The 25,361-nt window shown below is 42.9% G+C and overlaps 1 protein-coding gene across 1 annotated transcript in view; it reads left to right on the plus strand.

The window, feature by feature from the left end:
- Window positions 1-2,243: 2,243 nt before the first annotated feature.
- The window catches only part of colgalt2b (collagen beta(1-O)galactosyltransferase 2b), a 48,232-nt gene continuing 25,114 nt past the window's right edge, over window positions 2,244-25,361 (plus strand). The window contains exon 1 of the mRNA XM_062998234.1: window positions 2,244-2,452. Within this exon, the coding sequence (XP_062854304.1) occupies window positions 2,244-2,452 (209 nt within the window). The remainder of the gene's footprint in view (window positions 2,453-25,361) is intronic.

The following is a 25,361-nucleotide window of genomic DNA, read 5'->3' on the forward strand; positions in this document are numbered from 1 at the left end:
CAAAAATACATCTGTTTTAAATAAACCCAACTGTTGGGCGAGGCGTGCGATTAGCTTTAGCCTAGCATTAGCATAGTTAATTTCTTCAGCTCAGATACAGGGATATTTTTTTAAATAAATGTTTAATGTATGAACATTAAAACATCACCAATGGGTACAAATACTTTATTATTTATTTATTGCATGTAAATATGTGTAAATCATGTCTACATATCCCTATCTTGGGTATTCCTGCCTCACGCCTAGTCCTTTTCAGTGAAACTATACCAAACACAACCCTGAGCAGGACAAAGTGATTGATAAAATTTTTTCTTTTTTAGTATTAATGAGGAACAGTCATGTTGTGTGATAGCAAAGATATGTGCTACTCATTGTGTCGGCAGTGTATAAATCAGAAGGTTGATGGCTCAATCCCTGCTACATCGAAGTTACCGCTGCTGTTGTGCACTTAACCCTTAACTGCTTGCATCGTATTCAGTCATAACTCTAAGTCACTTTAGACTTTTAATTAATTGAATTCATGTGTTTCAGCCACGGAGGGCATGGTGGCTTGATGGGTAGCACTGTCGCCTCACAGCAAGAAGGTCCTGGGTCCTTTCTGTGTGGAGTTTGCATGTTCTCCCCGTATCTGCGTGGGTTTCCTCCGGGAGCTCCGGTTTCCTCCCACAGTCCAAAAACATGCAGCCAGGCTAATTGGAGACACTGAATTGCCCTATAGGTGAATGGATGTGTGTACGTGTGTCTGCCCTGCGATGGACTGGCGCCCCGTCCTGGGTGTTACTGTGTGCCTTGCGCCTATTGCAAAGCTGGCATAGGCTCCAGAGTGAGTGAGTGAGTGTTTTAGCCACAACATTTGCTAACAGGTGTAATAAATTAATGAAGGATGAGGGGAATGATATGCTTCCAACTTTGCAGCAACTCTGGAACAAACTGGAAATCAACTTAGAGCCTGGCTTACGTGACTAGCAGTGCCCAGCCATACAAATCCTTACAGACATACTTCAAAGTCTCTTTTTAGAAGAGTGGATGTTGTTATAGCTGAAAAGATCAGAAAGCGGTCACTCTATTTGTTGTTAGGGGATGTCCAACAAGCTCATGTTCCGGTGTCCAAATACTTTTGGCCATATAGTGTATGCATGTTCTCCAGAATTGTGTTTGACTGTAGTTTCTTGGTGTTATGCACCTCTTTTTATATTTAATAATTGCCAGACATGACTGTTGAGTGAGTTAATGTACAGAATAAAGTGGTCACACTGTTTATTTTACAAGTTATGCCTTCTTGTAGGGCAGCAGGGTGACTCAGTAATTAAGTGTGGGTTCTGCAGCACAATGTGGGTCCTGAGGATTTGGGTTCAATCCTCATCTCTGGTCACTGTCTGTGAGGGATTCAGCATGTTCCTCCCATGCACGTTTTAGTTCCTTTTGTTAATTTCAGTTTTTAACTTCTACATTTGCGGCATTTAGCAGACACCTTTATCCAAAGTGACTTACATTACAGTATACAGTCTGAGCAATTGAGGATTAAGGGCCCTGCTTAAGGGCCCAACAGCAGCAACCTGGCGATGGTGGGAGTTGGACTAGTAATTAGAAGATTGCTGGTTTAAGCCCCATCACTGCTAGATTGCTGTTGTTGGGCCCTAGAGCAAGGCCTTAACCATTAGGCTACAGCTTGTCCTTTGTAAAGACAAAGTGTCTTTCCACTGTGTAAAGGCATGCGAAAGGTAGATTGGCTGCTCTTAGTTGCCACTAGGTGTGAGTGAGTGAGTGAGTAAGTGGTAGAATCATTTAAGCAATCATTGGGAATAAAACACATTTCTGTCCTGTTTCATGGAATCGACTCCTTGAATTGATTCCAAATTGAAGAGTCAATTAGCAGGGGCATGGAACAGACGTGCCTTTGGTTTTAGGAGGCGTGGTCGTACGTACATGAGGCTACTTATAGAGGGCGTGGTCAGATCAAATCTAGCGTAATAATTATATCATAAGCCAAAAATAAATTGGTTATATTTTTATATATTGACTGATTCAGTGAACGTTTCCCTAAATGGGACAAACATGGAGACATTTTGGGTCTGGTGTAAATGAGGTGCTGGAGGAATTCTACAAAAGGTAGAGGTGGAGGAGGAAGGGGGAGGACGGCCCTCTCACATGGACTGGTAAATACACACACAGAGCCGCACTGTGTCCTCCCTCTTCGCCTGTGCAGAGCTCCAGAATTCCGCTTCAGCCCGGCTCCTGAAGAGATGTTGGCCGTGCCCGGTGCACTGACGCTCGGCGTAATGTGCGCGCTCCTGTCCGCCTGCGCGTCGGAGGATCCGGTGAGTCCGGAGAGCCCGATGTCAAAGCCCACCGTCATGATCGCAGTGTTAGCCCGGAACTCTGCACACAGTCTGCCGCACTCTCTGGGCTGCATCGACCGCCTGGATTACCCCAAAGATCGCCTGGCTATATGGTAAGAGCAGTTTACGCACTTAATGCGCACTTTTAATGCGTTATTGCGCGCTGTAATGAATCCGCGTTTAATTGTGAAGGAAACACTTGACCTGAACTAGAGTTGCGTAATGCAGTTTTTTATACATTGGGTTGCACTTTTGCGTGCATTAGGGCTAAACAATGTTTTCTGTAATCAGTTAATCAATCAAAATGTTTGTAAATGTGTTATATAATTAATTTACATTGATTGTTCAGTGGTGGCTCAGCGGTCAGAATTCTGGACTAGAGATCAGAAGATTTCTACTGTTGGGCTCATGTGCAAGGTCCTTAATCCTCAATCACTTGCACTTTAATGAGGTACGATTGTAAATTGCTTCGGATAAAGGTGTCTGGTATAAATTTCATAAATGTAAAATCAAAATATACAAATGTGTAATTTACAGATTGAAAGAACACAAATAAACCCCTGATAAGCAAGCCAAGGGCAATGACAGCAAGAAAAAAACTCAAAACCTTTAGAGGAACCAGACTGAGTGTTGTCAGGTGTCGGTGATCTTTGCACCTCCAGCATTACTGACACAAATTTGGATGTCCACCCTCACAATCCCTCCATCATCTTAAATTGCATAAGCAATAACATAATAATAAACATATGTTATTAACATAATAATAAAACAAAAGTAATAATTTGAACATAATATAGAAAATACAGATCTTAAAGTTCATTCATGCACCCATGAATCCTGTTCAGGATTGTTTTGGCAGGGGGATGGTGGCAGGAATACAATTTGTACGGGGCATCACACTAATCCATGACAGGGCATTCATGCACTCATTTACACACTGGGGCAGTTTAGAATAGTCAGTTCCTGTGCATGTTTTTAAGAGGTGGGAGAAAAACCAAGTTTCCCAGACTGACATGCAGAACTAAAACCAGAGACAAGGATTGAACTAACATCATGAAAGTTGTCTGCACGGAGAGCTGACCTCAACCAAGACGAGGCCAATGCCTGTGACTTAAGTGGTGCACATCTTCTCTATATTAGTATCCAATTGTCCACATACCTGTCATGCAACCACATACCTTTGGCCATATAGTGTAACATAATGGGATGTTGATTCAATTAAATGGGGTGTTGAATAAAATACTGTGATGTTTCAACATCATGACACTCCTTTCTGATTATTGCTGGTATCACCAGGTTTCAGCACATTACATAAAACAGCTGCTTTATTCATTTTTGTATTGATATACATCAACTGACAACCTAGTGTGTGCGTACTGCTGAGCAAGCTTTACAAACACTAGTTTAGAGACACCCAAGCAAAAACAGTATGTGCATTAAAACTGACCCCCTTAAACATCACTGCATTATTTATACGAATCACAAGTCAGGGGTTCTTAACCCTTTCATGCATGGATTATTACATTTTTTACAATCTCCATAAATAAAGGCGTAACGTCCACAACTGACAGTGCAGAGTATTATGTTTTTGATGTCATGTTATGCTATGTGTTTAGAACAAAGTGAGGGAAAACACTCACAGTGGTGTTTATATCTGTAGTTATACACTGATCAGCCATAACATTAAAACCACCTTGTTCCTATAGTGTCTATAGAAGCACGTTGTAGTTCTACAATTACTGACTGTAGTCCATCTGTTTCTCTACATACTTTTTTAACCTGCTTTCACCCTGTTCTTCAATGGTCAGGACCACCACAGAGCAGGTATTATTTAGGTGGTGGATCATTCTCAGCACTGCAGTGACACTGACATGGTGGTGGTGTGTTAGTGTGTGTTGTGCTGGTATAAGTGGATCAGACACAGCAGCGCTGCTGGAGTTTTTAAACACTGTGTCCACCCACTGTCCACTCTATTAGACACTCCTACCTAGTCGGTCCACCTTTCAGATGCGAAGTCAGAGACGATCGCTCATCTATTGCTGCTGTTTGAGTCGGTCATCTTCTAGACCTTCATCAGTGGTCACAGGACGCTGCCCACGGGGCGCTGTTGGCTGGATATTTTTGGTTGGTGGACGATTCTCAGTCCAGCAGTGACAGTGAGGTGTTTAAAAACTCCAGCAGCTCTGCTGTGTCTGATCCACTCATACCAGCACAACACACACTAACACACCACCACCATGTCAGTGTCACTGCAGTGCTGAGAATGATCCACCACCTAAATAATACCTGCTCTGTGGTGGTCCTGTGGTGGTCCTGACCATTGAAGAACAGCATGTAACCATCACGTCCACGTCTCTCTGGAATATTTTCAGGGACTCTGTACTGACCCCTTGACCTGTGCTGTCGCTGTTTGTAAAGCAAAATGCAAATTTGTCTCTAAATACATGTCTGTACTTTTGTTTTAATATTCATGATCATAGACTCATCACATCTTTGAAAGAAATAGAACAGATATACTAGCAGGATACAGTAATCAGACTTAATGCAGTCTGACTCCACTGTTGCATGATGTCCTCATACGTGGACGGTTGTTTTTTGTGTATAAAAATAATAATAAAAAGTTTTTCTGTTAAATTTTAGTTTATAAAGCATAAACATGTCCATCATACTTGACTGTACATACCTTTACTTTTACTACCTCAATTGACCTCCTTGAATAAGTTTTTCACAGATGTCTGAGGAATTTTGCACATGGCTGTCACTCTCGACCGTCTTGGATTGACGTCTTCAAGCAATGAGCATTTAGAATACAGGAGAGTGACCACTGTTACAAGATTGCAATCAATCAACTGACACTGCCCTCAAAAGGGTTGGAGAACAGAACCATGGTATACTGTATTAACCCAAAGTGGAGTTAAATGAACTGTCCACAAATAAAGATTAAACTTTTTTTTAGTCATTGGCCAGTTCATATTTCATACATCGTGACAATTTGATCCCCATCACACATGGATCAGCATTATTTACTAGACGTGTATAGTCCACTGAACGTTAGCTGAGTTATCTGCCGTAAACTCAATTAATATTCTTGTAAAAATATCCTGACACCCTGTTGGGGTCTCAGATAACCCCAAGGGGTCAGTTTTTCTTTTTCACCTTGGCAAAAGAACACTGTTCCATGCACTTTGTACTGGGTGCAGACAAACTAGCTGTATTTATATGGGTACAGAGGATTCACCAGCTGTACTCACAATCATAAGCACTGTAGTCGTCCAGTTGCAGAGTATTAAAATGAAATGTTTTGGGCGCCTGGCTGGTGCGGCGGTCTGGAGCCACACAGACACAATTCGCCTGATGCCTGGTTCACACTACACGATTTCTGCCCTGATTTTTGCTGGTCGGTGCTAGATGTGCCGGCTCGGGAGCAACTCGGCGATCGAAACTCTGCTCTCAATCGCTACAGTGGGGCCAAAAAGTATTTAGTCAGCCACTGATTGTGCAAGTTCTCCTACTTAGAAAGATGAGAGAGGTCTGTAATTTTCATCATAGGTACACTTCAACTATGAGAGACAAAATGAGAAAATGAGATGCACATGAGATGCACATCAGCGTACAAACTTTGATCTCTCACTACTTGTTGACGTGCATTTCTGGACGTGGTATCATTAAACCCCTCGTCACTTCTTGCGTTTGTTTTCGTGACAGAACTTAGTTTGGGAGACCAGAGAAGCTCGCCCGCGATTCCAGTTGGTGATAGATGGTGTAGTGTGTGACCCCGTATCGCCGATCAGTCAGTGATTGTAGTGTGAAATACACACCGATTTAAAAGACTACAAGATTACAAGAGATCCAGTCGTGTAGTGTGAACTGTACAGCGAACCGACCGCTTGAAAAGTCGTGTAGTCTGTCTCTTCGGTATGTGATCTCTAGGACTGGTCCGGACACCCGTGCGAGTGGAGGTGGGGGTGAAATGAAGCATAGTGTGACTTTCTGTGGGAATCCCAATGCTGGCAGGTGAAAACACGTGTCAGAGGGGCGTGTGGTGAGCCCACTCTACAAGATCAGATCAGGGATGTGCAAGCCGCGGCAGATTCATGATTGGGAATTGAAAAAGGAAATAATTGTTGTTATTGATCAGTCACAGAAAAAAAACATTTGCAGAATTCACTGAAATTCTTACAAGTGTACGTCCAGGATGCGTACCTGCCCGAATCCCAGTGCTCCCAGTGCTTCCAGTGTTGGTCAGGAATGAGTGAAAATGAGTGAATGAATGATTTTTTCCGGCCCTGATTGTTCACTACAGGTGGTAAACACCACGATGGGGTTCTGGTTGAGCATGTAGTAATAAAATCACGTTAATAAAAGTCGCTTTTGTGAGCCGCGGTGAGTTTTTACGACGTCGTGTTGCCGTGCTTCCTCTCGGCTTTAATTACACCTCAGACGCTCATATAAAGTGTTATCGCTGGCTAAGCAGCGTCTTCTGTTTGTACTCGGACATCAAACGGGCGTCGAGGCTCCGGCGAGCCAGCGGGTGATGCAGTGAAACGGCAGCTAATTTGTACCCGGCCTGCACCTGAACGCCACGTGGCATTACCGTCTTACGAGGTGGATTAACGTTGTGTTACAGCAAACACACACGTACCGTGTGATCAGATGTATTCGGACACCACATTCATTCATTCTTAGTCTTTTTTACCACTGATTCATCCTGGTCAGGGTCGCGGTGGGTACAATTCACTGGGTAAAGGGCAGTAAACACCATGGACACCCTGGACAGGTCACCAGTCTGTCACAGGGCAAAACACACACACATAAACACCACATGTCTTTGGACTGTGGGAGGAAACCGGACAACATGCAACCTGACCGCTCCACCTGGGATTTGAAGCCAGGACCTTCTTGCTGTGATGCCACCCACCGTGCCACCCTGTATGAAATCAGTTATATAAAATAAATAGGCTTTAAATTCAAGTCGTAAAGGCAAGTCATAGACTAGTGGTTAAGGTACTGGACTAATATTCACAAGGTCACTGGTTTAAGCCCCACCACTGCCAGGCTGCTGCTGTTGGGCCCTTGAGCAAGGCCCTTAACCCTTAATTGCTTGTACAGTATACTGTCACTGTAAGTCACACTTGGATAAAGGTGTCCGCTAAATGCTGAAAATGTAAACGTAAAATCCGGATCCTTTCTGTGTGGGGTTTGCATGTTCTCCCCGTGTCTGTGTGGGTTTCCTCTGGGTGCTCCGGTTTCCTCCTACATTCCAAAGACATGCAGTCAGTGTGTGTGTGTGTGTGTGTTTGCCCAGTGATGGACTGGTGACTTGTTCAGGGTGTTTTCTGGTTTTGTTCAGTGAATCAGACCCACTGCAACCCTGACCAGGATAAAACGCTGTTAAAACAGACAGTGAATGATTGAATGAATGAAAGTGTCCAGTTTGGTGTGGATTAACCCTACTGAACACCTTTGGGATGAATTGGAATTTCTCTTGTGTACTGCAGTGCATTGTGGGATTGCATGTGCTCTACATGCTTTTGGACTGGACTGCAGGAACGACTGGACTTTTGGACTGGACTGCAGGAACGGAGTACTAGTTTCTATTAGATCATTTCGATTGCCCGTGATGGGCGGGTTCATCTGATCTTGTGTGATACTGTTGAAGACGGAGGGGGTTCAGACCCTCACCTAATGAACCAGACTCCGCCCCTTTCTGTGGTGTGTGGGCATGTTGCTGATTTTGGGAAGGAAACTCTTTACTGAAATGAAACGGGTGTGTAGACGCCCCTCAGTCGGCGCTCTCGGATGTTACGTTTTCACTGCGCTGGATGGAAACTGTATGGAATTTCTTTACATAGCCAGTTCCTCTTCCTCTGCTGGAGACCTTGATGGCATATGAGGAGGGTATATTCTCCTGACACGCCCTCCTTCCAACGTGCATGCTCCACCGACCCCTTCTTATTCGCCCGTACTTCGATGGATCGGCGCGTGAGGTCGGTCTAGCACACGGAGAGTCACACTGATCTCCACTTCTGTACAGGCGCCTCGGGCTACTATATTCTCAGTTGTTTGTAAATGTTTAGCGAGTATATTACAGCGTTTCAGTTACAAATTTAACGTCATTCCGTAAATAAATACGGTCGTTAGCGTTACTATAGCAATTAGTATTTTTACATACAATGCATACAAACTCGTTAGCGCTATTTTACGTTTGGTTAAATTTCATACTGTACTAGATGTAACATTGAAATACAGCTGTGTGCATCTGTACTGTATTACGTTTATTGTTTTTATTGTTTGTATTTTGTAGTTTTACTCCATTCTGATGCACACAGTGTATCACACAGCTGGGAAGCAAATAAAACTGACGTAACTGCATTTAGGAGTCTGTCTGTCTGTCTGTCTGTCTGTCTGTCTGTCTGTCTGTCTGTCTAGCTAAGAAAGGGGAAAAAACTCTTAGCGAAGGCAGAACGATCGTCTTAAAATACCCTGTAAAATCCTACATAAACTGCACCTCCCACAATGCATGCTGATTTTGTGACCTGCACAGTGACTTTATCTCGCATCCCGCCACTAGATGATGCTGAGAAATATCTATAATTAGTCCCAAAATGTACAAGAAAATTGAAGCAGAAGGAGGACATTTAATGAAAGATGTGAAAGTGAAAACAAGTTTGTGCTTCAGGAAGAGAAAGCGGTGCGTCTCTTGTGTTATGAGGCCGTGTCTGTGGTAAAGGAGGACAATATAAATGTAGATATACGTTATAAATATAGAGAATTAATTTGACATTTTGATTGTTCTTGATGGTTCTTGAACCGGTTCTGTTCAGGTTTCCTCGAACCTTGGTGTTCTGTAGAGAACCGACCCGCGTTTGCACCAGTTTTTGGGAACCAAGCTGCATCATCAACGGTGGGCGTTGCTTAATGAAAGTTAAGAGTAACATGATGGTGGAGCGTGTAGATTATCTGTGGGGATTTGTGCTGTTGTTACAGATGTTGGTTTTTATGTAAAAAGCACCGATCAGCTGTTGGTGATAAGAAGACGTGACGTGTTCGTCTCAGTTGTTGTTTTCTTTAGTTCAGTGACGTGAGAAGCGTTTTGTGCTTCACTCTCACCCCGACCCTCGGCACAAATAACCGATTTACTCAGCGCTCGACTCGAGCGATAAAACACTAAAGTTCCACGACACGAACAAACATCTGTGTGAAATAATTATCAAACCCAGTCTAACAGCTCCACATGTATCTGTGTTTAACTGGATTTACTTCACGTGTGCTGGTTCTGCAGCTCGGGGTTCTGAATCTTCTCGGGAGAGTCGAAAAAGCTTCACGTAAAAAATAAAACGTAACGTGGCTGAATGTACTAAAAGTACGACATAGAAACACTAAATTTCTCACAGTTATTACTGGTTATAAGAGCTCTGTACTGGTTATAAGTGCTCTGTACTGGTTATAAGAGCTCTGTACTGTTTATAAGCGCTCTGTACTCCCTAAATTCATCGGTCGTTGTTTTAGTACAACAAGCCACGTTACGCTTTATTTTTCACGTTAAGCGTTGTTCGTTCTGTCCGGGTCGCTTTTACCACGTCATATCACACAGTTCATCTTTTTTAAGGCGCTTTAAAAATATCAGCGGCAAACTGGATCAGAATCCAATCAGGTGACTTTAAAAGATAAAAATGCAGCATTAAGCTCCATACGAGACACCAGCACAGCGGTTTAGCAAAGCACCCGAACCTCTACACTCTGTTCAAAATCAAGTTCGCGAACCAGAACCAGAACCGGAACCATTCCGCGTCGGTGGAAAAGGGTTACTTGAGGACCACCGTAATGCTGACGTTGCCCTCGGTGAACATGAGTTTGACACCCCTGTGTTAGCATAACAGCAACATGATTACGTATCACGTCGACTTTCAACCTCGAGCTGAGTCTCCAGGACGCCTTTGAAGCACTGTAGCGAGTGATGCTAATTCTGAGCAGGGAACGTCGACCTCTGTCAGAATATGTGATTGGCCGAACTCTGATTTCAGCGTCGGACATCAGAAATCTGTTCATGATCAGATTATTGTTGTACGTATAAACACACTCTCACTAAAACCAGTCCTGCATGAGTGTAAATCCCAGTTAAACCAGTGGCTAATCTCAGCGCTTGTAAAATAAGCGCTACACGATTGTGCTTAAGCTAGCGGCGGTTTCTGATCCAGGTGTGTCGGTGGCGGTACAGCGTGTGTTTACACACCGGCGCTCGTCTGATTACAGGTCTGGTGAAGTCGACATGAAACCTGTTATTATTCAGCCAGGAGCCAAAAGCACCGCTGCACTCACGCCTGAGAGTGTGAGGACCAGAGGACCAGCAAGAGACCAACATCAGAATCAGATACATAATCAGATAATCAGATACATAATCAGATAATCAGATACATAATCTCATAATCAGATACATAATCAGATACATAAACTTATAATCAGATACATAATCAGATACATAAACTTATAATCAGATACATAATCAGATAATCAGATACATAATCAGATACATAATCTTATAATCAGATACATCATCAGATACATAAACTTATAATCAGATACATAATCAGATACATAATCAGATACATAAACTTATAATCAGATACATAATCATACATAAACTTATAATCAGATACATAATCAGATACATAAACTTATAATCAGATACATAATCAGATACATAAACTTATAATCAGATACATCATCAGATAATCAGATACATTATCAGATACATAAACTTATAATCAGATACATGATCAGATAATCAGATACATAATCAGATACATAAACGTATAATCAGATACATAAAATCATTATCAGATACATAATCAGATACATAAACTCATTATCAGATACATAATCAGATACATAAACTTATAATCAGATACATAAATAATCTTATATTCAGATACATAATCAGATACATAATTAATCTCATCAGATACATAATCAGATACATAAATAAACTCATCAGATACATAATCAGACACATAAACTCATAATCAGATACATAATGAGATAATAAGATACATAATCAGATACATAAATAAACTCATAATCACATACGTAATAAGATACATAATCAGATACATAATCAGGTACTTAAATACACTCATAATCAGATACATAATCTCATAATCAGATAGATGATCAGATACATACTCAGATACATAATCAGATACATACTCAGATACATAATCATATACATAATCTCATAATCAGACAGATGATCAGATACATAATCAGATACACAGATTCATAATCAGATACATACTCAAATACATAATCAGATACATACTCAGATATATAAACTCATAATCAGATACATAATCAGATATATAAACTCATAATCAGATACATAATCAGATACATACATAATCTCATAATCAGGTTTTCTGTCCATTTGGCTGCTTTTTATGGAAAAACATTGAAAGTTTCCTGTAGGCTCAGACAAGGGTCTGATTATGTGTGTGTGTGTGTGTGTGTGTGTGTGTGTGTGTGTGTGTGTGTGTGTGTGAGTGTGTGTGTGTGTGTGTGAGAGAGAGAGTGTGTGTGTGTATTTGGGAGGGGGGGTTAAGTAACCGAATGACTATCAGAGTGACGTTTCTGTACAGACGGAGCATTCAGGCGGCACAGCCGGGATTTGAACATGCAGAGGAATGCTGGGATTATTGAGGGAATCACCTGAGGGGTGTTGAGGGGGGTGTTGGGGGGTGTTGAGGGGTGTAAGGTGCAGTTTCGGTTACCTTGAGCCTCGTAGCGGAGCACAGTCGACTCTCACACTGCAGACTGAGCTTCTGGAACACTCATTTGGTCTTGTATATACACTGTACTGCCAAAAGTATGTGGACACCCCTAAATATTCAAACAGGTGTATAAAATTATTATATAAAATACATTTGTACCCACATTTTGGTGAAGGCCCTTCTCTGTTCCCCTCCACAGTAATGTCCACAAATGCTCGTCACTCAATGGACACAAATCCCAACAGACACACTCCAAAATCTGGTGTAAAATAACTATTTTATTACTATTACTACTAATAATAATGACACTCATAATAGTAATTGTAATATCCGTAATTATAATTATGAAATACTGATAATATATAAAAACTGAAAAGCATGTATAACGAAGGCAAGAAGCAAATAAAAAGAAATGCTTGATTAAAATTGAATATAAAATACACTGTAAATCAGTGTGTCCCTGTTGGGAAAATGTCTCTGTGTTGCTGCATGTAGTCGTCTGTACCCCTCAGGTCGGAACTCTGGTCCACCAAAATTAGGACTGGACTTTAATCAGAGCAGAACTTGAACCTGTTATTATCAGGGATTTGAACCCATACACAGAGGTACCTTCGTGAGACCCTGTACTCTCACGGATAATCTGTAAATCCGACTCCATGTAGGATTGGCCCTCGGCTCCTCAGGGAGGGACTTTCAGAGGACCTGCTGCAAACGTTATGGTGCTGGATAACGCAGGATGCCTTCAGAGGTCTTGTGGAGTCCATGCCTCAACAGGTCAGAGGAACATTACAGAACGTATAATCTCAGTCTGGGTAAAGCGCAGGTCTTTACCGTGCTGATATGACTGATTACATGATGGAATGTTTACGGCTGAGACTCGCTGCACGTATGTTTAGTTACGGCAGTAAAACCCGGCGCTACACGACGAGCTGGATGGGACATGTCCGATCGTCAGGTGAGATTTATCATGTCCGTCGTGACCCTGACTGCGGTTCACAGGTGTTTTACCCCGAGCTTGTAATTCACCGTTAATGGAATGAAGGGAATTTGGTTCTGTGTGCAGAGGAATGCTGGGTAATGCGGAGCAAACGTGTGTCCGTCAGAAGCAGGACTGTTAGTAATCGTACCCTTGTTATTGTTCTGGATCTGTTCCTCACGCGTGTGTGTGTGTGTGATTGTTCTGTATTACATCATGTATGAGGTTTGTACTCGTCCTGACTGAGGCGGTCCAACATCAGTGAGGAAAGAGTTTAAATAAAATGTATTTAGCCCACTGGAACAGTTTAGTGTTGCAGGGACAGGAGTGGGCACTGCCCGGGCACAGACCTGCATTTGACTTTGGAATTGGGCGTTTCCAGGTCAGGAAATGATCATTAGAAAGAGTATTTTGATGCAGAATTTGTGCACTTTAGGTTTAGGAAAAACATGATCACACAGGGACATTTTGATGTTGGAGGTGGACATATTTACACCGATCAGCCATAACATTAAAACCACCTCCTTGTTTCTACACTCACTGTCCATTTTATCAGCTCCACTTACCATATAGAAGCACTTTGTTGTTCTACAATTACTGACTGTTACCCCCCTTTCATGCTGTTCTTCAATGGTCAGGACCCCCACAGAGCAGGTATTATTTAGGTGGTGGATGATTCTCAGCACTGCAGTGACACTGACATGGTGGTGGTGTGTTAGTGTGTGTTGTGCTGGTATGAGTGGATCAGACACAGCAGCGCTGCGTTTTTAAACACCTCACTGTCACTGCTGGACTGAGAATAGTCCACCAACCAAAAATATCCAGCCAACAGCGCCCCGTGGGCAGCGTCCTGTGCCCACTGATGAAGTTCTAGAAGATGAGCGACTCAAACAGCAGCAATAGATGAGCGATCGTCTCTGACTTTACATCTACAAGGTGGACCGACTAGGTAGGAGCGTCTAATAGAGTGGACAGTGAGTGGACACGGTGTTTAAAACCTCCAGCAGCACTGCTGTGTCTGATCCACTCATACCAGCACAACCCACACTAACACACCACCACCATGTCAGTGTCACTGCAGTGCTGAGAATGATCCACCACCTAAATAATACCTGCTCTGTGGGTGGTCCTGACCACTGAAGAACAGATGGACTACAGTCAGTAATTGTAGAACTACAAAGTGCTTCTATATGGTAAGTGGAGCTGATAAAATGGACAGTGAGTGTAGAAACATGGAGGAGGTTTTAATGTTATGGCTGATCAGTGTACAGAATGGCTTAACAGGGGACGTGAGTATCATAAAAGCTGCTTCCACTTGGGTTTTGGATTTAAAAAGCATATATTGACTTTCTGTTTGGTGTTTTTACATAAGAAAAGAACATTTCAGCAATGGAATGGGCATTTTAGCTCCTAAAAGATTGATTTTACATAGGAAGTGGGCATTGTATCATCAGAAAAGGGTGAAAGTTGGTGTTTGTACATCAAAAATGGCCATTGTAGCATTGAAAGTGGGCATTATGTGTTATAAAAGAGTGATTTTACATGGATAGTTGGTAATTTATAAACACATTTTCTCTCGATTTAGCGTGTCCAATTTTTACCCAATTGCGTTAGCATTATTCCTCTACTCTGTGCAGACGTATCAATCAGCCAGCAGAGGTCGTAATTGCATCAGTAACGAGCTCCCTATCCGGCTTTTCCCTCCCTGGATGAACAACAGCCAAACGTTGTTCATGTAGCCGCCCAGCCCAGCCAGATAGCAGAGCTGAGATTCGATACGATGTATTCGAAATCCCAGCTCTGGTGTGCTAGTTTGTTTTACCGCTGCGCCACCTGAGCAGCAAACATGGGTGTTTTGACGTTGGAACTTGGATGTTCATCATTAAATGTGGGTGATAGCATTGAAGACAGTTTAGGGTCTTAAGGACGGGGCTTCCTGCCTTTCGCCCAATAAATGAGACCCACCGTGACCCTGACCAGGATAATACGCTGGTACAACAGGCTGCTATGTTGTTTGCTAATCTTTTTGTTTACTGTTAATACCAAACTGTCACTCCCTCACTGGCAGGTAAGTCTAACTGGAGTATGTGTGTGTGTGTGTGTGTGTGTGTGCGCGGAGGGCGCTCTTCACATCAGCTCTGATGGTGTGGGTGCTTCTGTAACATTTAGAAATAATAGGGCGTTTAGGTGGCACAGCGGTAAAACATGCTAGCACACCAGTGCTGTCATCTCAAGCTCGTGTGTTCAAATCTCAGCTCTGATACCTGTAGGCTGGGCGCCTACACGAACAATGATGGGCTCGTTCGTAAGGTGGATGCTGCAGTTACGACCTCTGCTGGCTGATCGATGCCGCTGCACAGAGACGGGGGATAATGGAGATCAGTGCGTTATATAATAGTATAACTAGTATTTATATGAAATATTGGGCTGACCGGGCGCCCCATGGATGGACGGCGCCCCTAGCGTTCTCCTCTACTGCGTATGCCACTCGCCGACTCTGTTTATGCCCCCTTTGCCAATTTGAAGCTCCAGTTTGGAAGGTCAAAGCTGCATCATATGAGAACATTGACACAGTGAAACCCAAAGCAAAATCTTTTGATCTATAATAAACAATCCATCCTAAATGTCTCAGTAAATATTGTTTAATTATTATTTTTAATGTTGTTGCCATGGGAACGCTGGGATGTGGGAACACTTGTCACTCTGCATTACCAGGATGTGCAGATTGTGAGAAAGCGGGTGAAGTCATGTGTGGATCTGTTTACGGGTTGCACATGGGAACATCTATGTGTGTGTGTGTGTGTGTGTGTGTGTGTGATCAGTCTGGAAGTCATTACTGCTGGCCTGTTGCTGCTGAATGTCTTTACAGTGTGTGTGTGTGTGTGTGTGTGTGTGTGTGTGTGTTAAGCAGACTCACATGTGTACGGTTGCGTATACATACACTACACACATGGCCATAAGTACACCGATCAACCACAACATTAAAACCACCTCCTTGTTTCTACACTCACTGTCCATTTTATCATCTCCACTTACCATATAGAAGCACTTTGTAGTTCTACAATTACTGACTGTAGTCCATCTGTTTCTCTGCATGCTTTGTTACCCCCTTTCATGCTGTTCTTCAATGGTCAGGACCCCCACAGGACGACCACAGAGCAGGTATTATTTAGGTGGTGGATGATTCTCAGCACTGCAGTGACACTGACATGGTGGTGGTGTGTTAGTGTGTGTTGTGCTGGTATGAGTGGATCAGACACAGCAGCGCTGCTGGAGTTTTTAAATACCGTGTCCACTCACTGTCCACTCTATTAGACACTCCTACCTAGTCGGTCCACCTTGTAGATGTAAAGTCAGAGACGATCGCTCATCTATTGCTGCTGTTTGAGTCGCTCATCTTCTAGACCTTCATCAGTGGTCACAGGACGCTGCCCACGGGGCGCTGTTGGCTGGATATTTTTGGTTGGTGGTCAGTCCAGCAGTGACAGTGAGGCATTTAAAAACTCCAGCAGCACTGCTGTGTCTGATCCACTCATACCAGCACAACACACACTAACACACCACCACCATGTCAGTGTCACTGCAGTGCTGAGAATCATCCACCACCTAAAAAATACCTGCTCTGTGGGGGTCCTGTGGGGGTCCTGACCATTGAAGAACGGCATGAAAGGGGGTAACAAAGCATGTAGAGAAACAGATGGACTACAGTCAGTAATTGTAGAACTACAAAGTGCTTCTATATGGTAAGTGGAGCTGATAAAATGGACAGTGAGTGTAGAAACAAGGAGGTGGTTTTAATGTTATGGCTGATCTGTGTATATGGACACCCCTCTTAATTAACTTGGCATTATGATTGCTAGTCCAGCTGTAGCCTAGTGGTTAAGGTACTGGTCCAGTAATCAGAAGGTTGCCGGTCTCACCACTGCCAGGTTGCCAGTTGTTTATATACAGTCATGAGTTTGGTGTGGAGAAACAAACTCCCCACAAAACACCTCTGGGATGAATTGGAACATCGCAAACTGTGGTGCCTGTCTGGTGGGTGCGTTACAGATTACTGTGAGTGTGTGTGTGTGTGTGTGTGTAAAATAATGCGACACACCCCAATCCCAAATCCTTATTCCCAGACCCTCTCCTCTCCTCTGCTCTCCTCTCCCCGTCCTGCTTCAGTTACCTCCACAATGCACAAATATTTGTGGACCGACCCTCCATTATTATCATTTTTATTTAACCAGAACCAGAACCCGTCCAGCTCTGATCTTCCCATCCAGAGTTCGTCAGCTGGGCCGAGGAGTGGCCGCCAGCCTCCAGAGAGCCTGCAGAAGAAAAGGACGGTCTGGTTTTTGCTTCATACGCCGTGTATCACGTTACGCTCAGTGACGTAATGTTTCTGGAACCCAGATTAGCACATAGAACTAGTTAACAGAGCTCTAATAAGTGTTTGCTTTTGCAACATGAGGCAACCAAAAGATTTCTTGTAGGGCTGAATATTGAATGTCCAAGCTGCATCAGTGGACAGAAACAGGCTAACAGAAATGATAGGCATGATGCCACTTTACAGGGACGTTACAAAATACTCCAAAGTACCGTTCATGTATTCAACACTCCAGCCGTTTTAACCCGCAACGCGCGCAGTGGGTAAATGCTTCCGGCGTAGGGATGAAGCATCACTCCCTACCTTTGGAATCTCACTTAAAATGGTGGAATACCCTACGTAGTGCACTTCACTGGAACAGCTGGTGTGAATGAAACACTAATGGTTGGCGCTAATGGTTGAAAGACGCTTTCTGAACCAGTCAGAGCTTCTGATTGTAATTGTTAGTAAGAAATGCTGTTATTTGCATTTATTCAGTTTGCGTCACACAGATGACGTGGTAATGAAACGCTCGATCGGCTTTCTTACGACTTCCTGTTTTACTTCACGACCGGGAAAAGTTTGGAGGTTTTTAATTATAAGCACATTTACAAAATAACGGATTCTGTTCCTAATGGGACGCACGCTTATAAATGTAATAGCATCTGGAAGAACAGAAGCTAAGGTAAGCAGCGGTTATGATTGTTTTTGCTGTGTTTGGGATTTTGGCCGCTGTGCCGTGATTTATCGAGCGCTTTTGTTCTGTAATGAAAACAAAACGTATCAGTTGAAGCTTTTAACTGGAACCTTCTTGTTACAGAAATTACATTCATTTACACAATGAGGAGGAAAGTAAAGGCATGAAGTAAAACGGCTAAATACACTCGCTAATCTGTTGTTGTTTTTATCTGAATTTACAGATTATTTGTTTTTTCTACGCTACATTTCTAATATATGTTTTGTGATTATTATATTGACTCGTGACTCGACTCAGACTTGTATTTTGTGACTTGTGAACATCTCTGTTACATACACATGTGTTATTCAAAAATAAGAAGACACATCTTGGCACCATAGAGTCTGAGTTTTTACATCCTTGTTAGGTTTAGGTTTGCACGTTCTGTTCTCTTTCGTAACCTCGGTCACAGTGCTTTTAAAACTTACTGGATATGTGAAAACTATCTTACACTTTAAATATGTGAAATGCTTTTATATGATTTTATAAGAAGCCCCTTACTCATAATTTTCTATCACAAGCCATTAAATGAAAACAGTTCACAGGACCAGAACTGATTGCGCTAGAACTAATCACACAAACTGAAAAGCTGCTATAAAATACTAAACATTTAAAAAAAAAACTCACAGTACCGAGAATAAAAAGCACTTTTTTTTGCTCACACAGCGTGCAAACTGTGCAAACATTGAAAAATATTCAGTGTTTTTAATGCATGATGCTGTAAGTATTCATAACACGTTCAGTCGTAAAATGTAGGGTTTTACTGCAGGGAAAACAGTTACACTGATCACCCAGGGACTCGATTTGGAAGTTTGCAGAACGTTCCTGTGTACAGCTGTGCATTGAGAACATTTTCTAGTGACATTCCACACTGTGTGTGTATGTATGTGGGTTTGTTTGTGTTTGTTTGTGCATTTAGTGGACGTTTGTGCACCGAATGTCCTCATGTCCACTTTTAAGGGACTCATGCATAAAATATGTTTAAATCATGTTCTGTAGAACATCAGTAGTCACAACAGTACTGATTTACTGCACACTGTGATCTCACGTTATATTTAAATATTACTTTATTAATTGTCTAAAATATAGTAAAATGCATTTTTTGAAAGCTTTAGCTCTGCAGTCAGTCCTAGATCAACACAGATGTGCATAAGTGTAATGAAATAAACTAGAAAATTTGTGTTTCTGTAAAAAAAGGCAAAGAAATTATGTAACAAACCATTTGAGATGGTTGCTATGGTGTTGCTAGGTGGTTGCTAGCTATAGTATTTCAGGTGGTTTCTAGATTTTGCTAAGTGGTTGCTAGGTGGTTACTAGCTGGTGGTTACTAGAGTGTTGCTCGTTGGTTGCTTTTGTATCCCAGGTGGTTGACAGGGTGTTCCAAGCTGGTCACTAGGGTGTTGCTAGGTACCTTAGGTGGTAGAGAGGATTCTGATGTTTAGTAAATGAGAACTGTGTAAGGTGAATGAAGAATGAACATGAAGTGTGTGTGATGTGTGTGTGATGTAAAGTGTGTGTGTGTGTGAGAGGTGTATGAAGTAGATTCGGAGGTGTTTGAAGTGTGTGATGTGAAGCCGTAGCCTAGTGGTTAGGGTACAAGGGTAGTAATCAAAAGGTCGCTGGTTCAAGCCTCACCACTGCCAGGTTGCTGCTGTTGGGCCCTTGAGCAAGGCCCTTAACCCTCAGTTGCTCAGATTGTATACTGTAACTGTAATGTAAGTCGCTTTGGATAAAGGCGTCTGCTAAATGCTGAAAATGTAAATGTAAAAGGTGTGTGTGTTTGAGGTGTATGATGTTATGTGAATGTGAGGTGTGTGTGAGATGTGTGTTGAAAGTGTGTGACATGAAGTTTGTGTGTGAGAGGTGTATGAAGTAGCAGTGTAAGGTGTGTGCAGTGTGTGTGTGATGAGAAGTGTGTGTGTACGAGGGAGCTCGGAGGTGCGGCGTTGGCCGAGAGCGCTGATGAGGAATTTGTAGTTTTTATGAGCCCCTCTTGCCCACAACTCAAAGGCAGCCACGTCGGCACAAACACCAGGACGGCGTGGACGGCACCGGACCGACTGTTCATCACCCGCCTGTCAGACCCTGAAGCTACTGCACAGTAAGCAAAGGAGACGGCCTCGTTCCAATTCCCTTTCAGAAACAACAAAGCCTCCTTCACACAAACCAGTCTGGTGGCACCAGTACAACAGTTCTACGTCTAGTGGAACAGACCGCTGTGCCACCCTGGCACCACCGGATTATTAAAGTGGACATGACGCAGTAGATGTAGCATAAAAGATACAAATGGGTTCCGCCTTACAGGTTTAAGAGTCAGTGGTGGGTAGCACTGTTGCCTCGCAGCAAGATCCGGGTCCTTTCTGTGTGGAGTTGGCATGTTCTCCCCGTGTCTGTGTGGGTTTCCGGGGTGTTTCCTGCTTTCTTGTAGTAATTGAGTGAAATTTGATTGTCCTAGTGTGGCATGTGACCTCATTAATTTACATTAAGCTCGATTCCTATTGGTAATCGCCACATCGCTTCAATTGTAGTTTACATAAAGTTAAACTTTGCTTCAATTTTCCGCTTCGCAGACTCCGCCCACTTGCTCTGCCTCCTACCGCTATTTGAATGAATGATGCCCGGTCACCTCGTGTCCTCACTCTGCTGCCTGAACATCGCTCTCTGAACGTAGGCTAAGACTCAATCAGGTCCAAATCTCAGGTCGATAACAGACGTTTGGTTTGAGGTGTGTACGTGTCATGTGTTGTCCAGATGTGGTCCATAAACACACACTCGCACGCGTGGAGAGGAGGGAAGGAGCTTCAGGGCAGAAAGTAATGAGCCCACGGAGGGAGAGTTCCAGGATCTCAGCAGGAACCTTTTCTTCTCGAGTCTCAGTTCTGCTAGTGTTGGTAGAACTTTGCACCAATAAACACTTTATTAAACGCAAACACAAACTCTCACTCGCTTTCTGATACACACACAATTATACACACACACAATTATACACACACACTCAGCAAGCTCAGATCACTATACAGTGAGTGCAATCTTCTGTAATCTGGAGTTAGTTTCGAATTTCAACGCTACAACCTTATTGGCTGTTCACAAAACAGTACCAGGGTCCCTAGATTCCCCGGGACCTATAATATATAATATTATAATAATATTCTAATGACCCATGTTTTTGGAACCCAATATTTCACAAACTAGATGTTCCCAAAGTCCTATGTTCCCATTTTCCATTATTTTTAGAGTCTGTTGTAGCAGGACCCCAGGAACCCAATGTAAGAAGTACCAGTTGATTCCAGTCACCAGTGTTGCCAGAACACAATATTTCACAGACTAGATGTTCCCAAAATCCTATGTTCCCAGTTCCCATCATTCTCAGAGTTGTAGCAGGACCCCAGAAACCCAATATAACAAGTACCACTTGAACCCTGTGACCAGTGTTACCAGAACCCAATAATAATCAGAGCCCAATATTTCATAGACTAGATGTTCCCAAAGTCCTGTGTTCCCAGTTCTCATTGTTCTCAGAGTGTGTTGTAGCGGAACCTCTGTGTTCTCTAATCCCAATGTAACGGAGACCGATTGGACCCCCCCCCCCATGAGTCCTAAAGTTCTAAGGACCTCAGGAACTCAATGTACCAAGTACCAAGTGACCTGTTCTCCATGACCACTGTTGCTAGAACCCAGTGATGATCCATGTTGTCAAAACCTAATATTTCACAAACTAGATGTTACCAACATCCCATGTTTCCAGTTCCCATTGTTCTCAGAGTCTGTTGTAATGGGACCCTTGTGTTCTCAGAGCCCAATGTACCAAATATTCCGAACCCAATAATGACCTGTTTTCATAACCCAGTATTTCACAAACTAGATGTTCCTAAAGTCCTGTGTTCCAAATTTATATTGTTCTAAGAGTCTGTTGTATCAGGACCCCAAAAACCCAACGTAACAAGAATCAATTGACCCCCGTGACCAATATTGCCAGAACCCAATAATGACCCATGTTTTCAGAGCTCAATATTTCACAGACTAGATGTTCCCAACGTCCTATGTTCCTATTTCCCGTTGTTGTCAGAGTCTGTTTAAGCAGGAACCCAACGTAACAAGGATTAATTGACCCCATTACCATTATTGCCATCTGTATTGTCTATATTGCCAACCCAATAATGATCCATGACAACAAGGACCAACTGATCCCAGAGACCAGTTCTTTCAGAACCCAGTAATTATCCATGTTTTCAGAACCTGTAACCAGTATTTCACAAACGAGATGTTCCTAAAGTCCCATGTTACCATTTTCTGTTGTTCTCAGAGTATGTTGTAGCAGGACCCTTGTGTTCCCAATGTACCAAGTGATCCCCGTGACCAAAACTTTTAGAACACAATAATGACCAATGTTTCCAGTACCCAACTTCTCACAAACTAGATGTTCCCAGTTCCCATGGTTTTCAGGGCCTGTTGTAGCAGGACACAGGAACCCAATGCAACAAGTACCAGTTGACTTGATCCCCATGACCAATGTTGCCGGAACCCAGTAAAGACCTGTGTTTTCAGAACCCGTAACCAGTGTTTCACAACTTAGACGTTCCTATGTTCCCATTTCCCATTGTTCTCTGAGTCTGTTGTAGTTTGACCCCTGTGTTCTCAGATCCCAACCTAACAAGGACCAACTGACCCCAGGGCTCAATGTTTTAAGAACAAACTAGTTGTTCTCAAAGTTTTATGTTCCAAGTTATCATTGTTCTCCAAGTCTGTTGTGGTGGGACCCTTGTGTTCCCAATGTACCAAGTACCAATTGATCCCTGTGACCAAAATATTTACAACTCAATAATGACCAGTGTTTCCAGTACCCAACTTCTCACAAACTAGATGTTCCCAAAGTCTGACCCCCGTACCAATGTTGCCAGAACCCAATATACTCAGAGCCCAATGTTTCCAGGGTTTAACGTTCTGAGACCAGTATGTGCCCAGACTTCTATGTTACAATTTTAAATACATTTTCAATCTCCTAACATCCCAAAAATATTCCCAGTGACATGGAGACCTGTTCAGATCCCAGTATTCCCAAAGCTGTATCTTATAAAGGGCCCAGAACCTTATATCTGGAGCCACATGTTCCTAAAACCCAAGACTCCCATAGCTCAGATTTTGTCCAGCCCTGCCACATGTGTTTAGATCCAATTGATTCCAGATCCAGTGTTCCCAGTGACCACACTCACACTTTCCCATTTACACATTTGGCTGAACTTTTTATCCAATTACGTTTGAGTTGGGCTACAATCCAAGCAACTAAGAATTTAGGGTCCAGCATTGGTAGCTTGGTGGTGGTGGGGTGTACCCAGTGTACCCAGTGTTTCAGAACCCCAGCTTGCATTGTCGGATGTTTTAGATTCAGATTGTTTTATTTATTGATTAAATAAATATGTGAATTATTTTTTATTTTCTGTCTCATGAAACAGTTCCAGAACTTTCTCTGGTTCTCGTTGTCTCTGAAAAATGTGAAATTGGAACCGTGCTCACAAATCTGACCCAAATTCTGATCAGTATAAATCGCCAGCTGTTAAAAAGTGGTGCTGGGCATCTGTACAGAACAGTGTGTGTGTGTGTGTGTGTGTGTGTGTTACTGCCCGACAGTTCTTCTAGATCAGGTGTTCCGACTTTTAATCCAAATCGTTACAATGCAAGCAATTGAGGGTTGAGGGCCTTGCTCAGGGGCCCAACAGTTGCAACTTGGCGGCAATGGGGCCTGCACCAGCGACCTTCTGATTGCTAGTCTAGTAGCTGAATTACTGAGCCAGCGCTGTCCACACCGTCTATTATTTGTACTAGTGTAGGTTTGTTTAATTATGGACTAGGGTGGCCACTTTCATAACCCCAAAAAGAAGGACATAAGACCCCCAAAAAGGAGATCAGACCCCAAAAAGTGGGACATTAGACTCTAAAAAGGAGGACATCAGACCCCAAACAGGGGGACATCAGACCTCAAAAAGGAGATCAGACCCCAAAAAAGAGAACATCAGACCCCAAAAATAAGGACATGAGACCCCTTAAAAGGAGGGCATCAGACCCCAAAAAGGAGGGCATCAGACCTCTGAAAAGGAGATAAGATCCCAAAAAGGAGGACATCAGAATCCAAAAGAAGGGAATCAGACCACAAAATAAGGATATCAACACCCAAAAAGGAGGGCATCAGACCCCATAAGGAGGACATCAGACCCCAAAAGAAGGGAATCAGACCACAAAAAGAAGGACATCAGACCCTAAAAAGGAGGACATCAGACCCCAAAAAGGAGGACATCAGACCCCAAAAGGAGGACATAAGACCCCCAAAAAGGGGACATCAGACCCCAAAAGGAGGACATCAGACCCTAAAAAAGGAGGACATCAGAACCCAAAAGGAGGACATCAGACCCCAAAAAAGGGGACATCAGACCCCAAAAGAAGAACATCAGACCCCAAAAAAGGGGACATCAAACCCCAAAAGAAGAACATCAGACCCCAAAAAAGGAAAACATCAGGCCACAAAAAAGAGAATGTCAGACCCCAAAAAAGGAAAACATCAGGCCACAAAAAAGAGAATGTCAGACCCCAAAAAAGGAGAACATCAGGCCACAAAAAGCAGAACATCAGATTGTTAAGATTGCTTTTACATTTTCAGCATTTAGCAGACATTTTTATCTAAAGCCACTTACAGTAGTGTGACGGTACACGGTCTGAACAATTGTAAGCTTAAGGGCTCAACAGCACAACCTGGCAATCATGGGACTTAAACCAGTGACCTTCTGATTACTAGTCCCATGTTACTTTATACGTATATTGCTTACCTGATTTCTTAAGTAGTGTGTCTGACACTGTCCCTCAGTCCCAGGTTTCAGGTTATTATTTGGCAGTATTCATGGTGTGTGTGTGTGTGTGTGTGTGTGTGTGTGTGTGTGTGTGTGTGTGTGTTAGATGAGACTCTCCGCCCATTATGTGTGTGATAAACCAGTGATAAACTGGCAGACCGACCATCAAACCGTCTGCTCTCTCAAACTCATAAATTACACCGATCAGCCATAACATTAAAACCACCTCCTTGTTTCTACACTCACTGTCCATTTTATCAGCTCCACTTACCATATAGAAGCACTTTGTAGTTCTACAATTACTGACTGTAGTCCATCTGTTTCTCTACATGCTTTGTTAGCCCCTTTTCACCCTG

Source organism: Trichomycterus rosablanca, chromosome 7 (genome assembly GCF_030014385.1).
Source record: "Trichomycterus rosablanca isolate fTriRos1 chromosome 7, fTriRos1.hap1, whole genome shotgun sequence".
NCBI classification, from domain to species: Eukaryota; Metazoa; Chordata; class Actinopteri; order Siluriformes; family Trichomycteridae; genus Trichomycterus; species Trichomycterus rosablanca.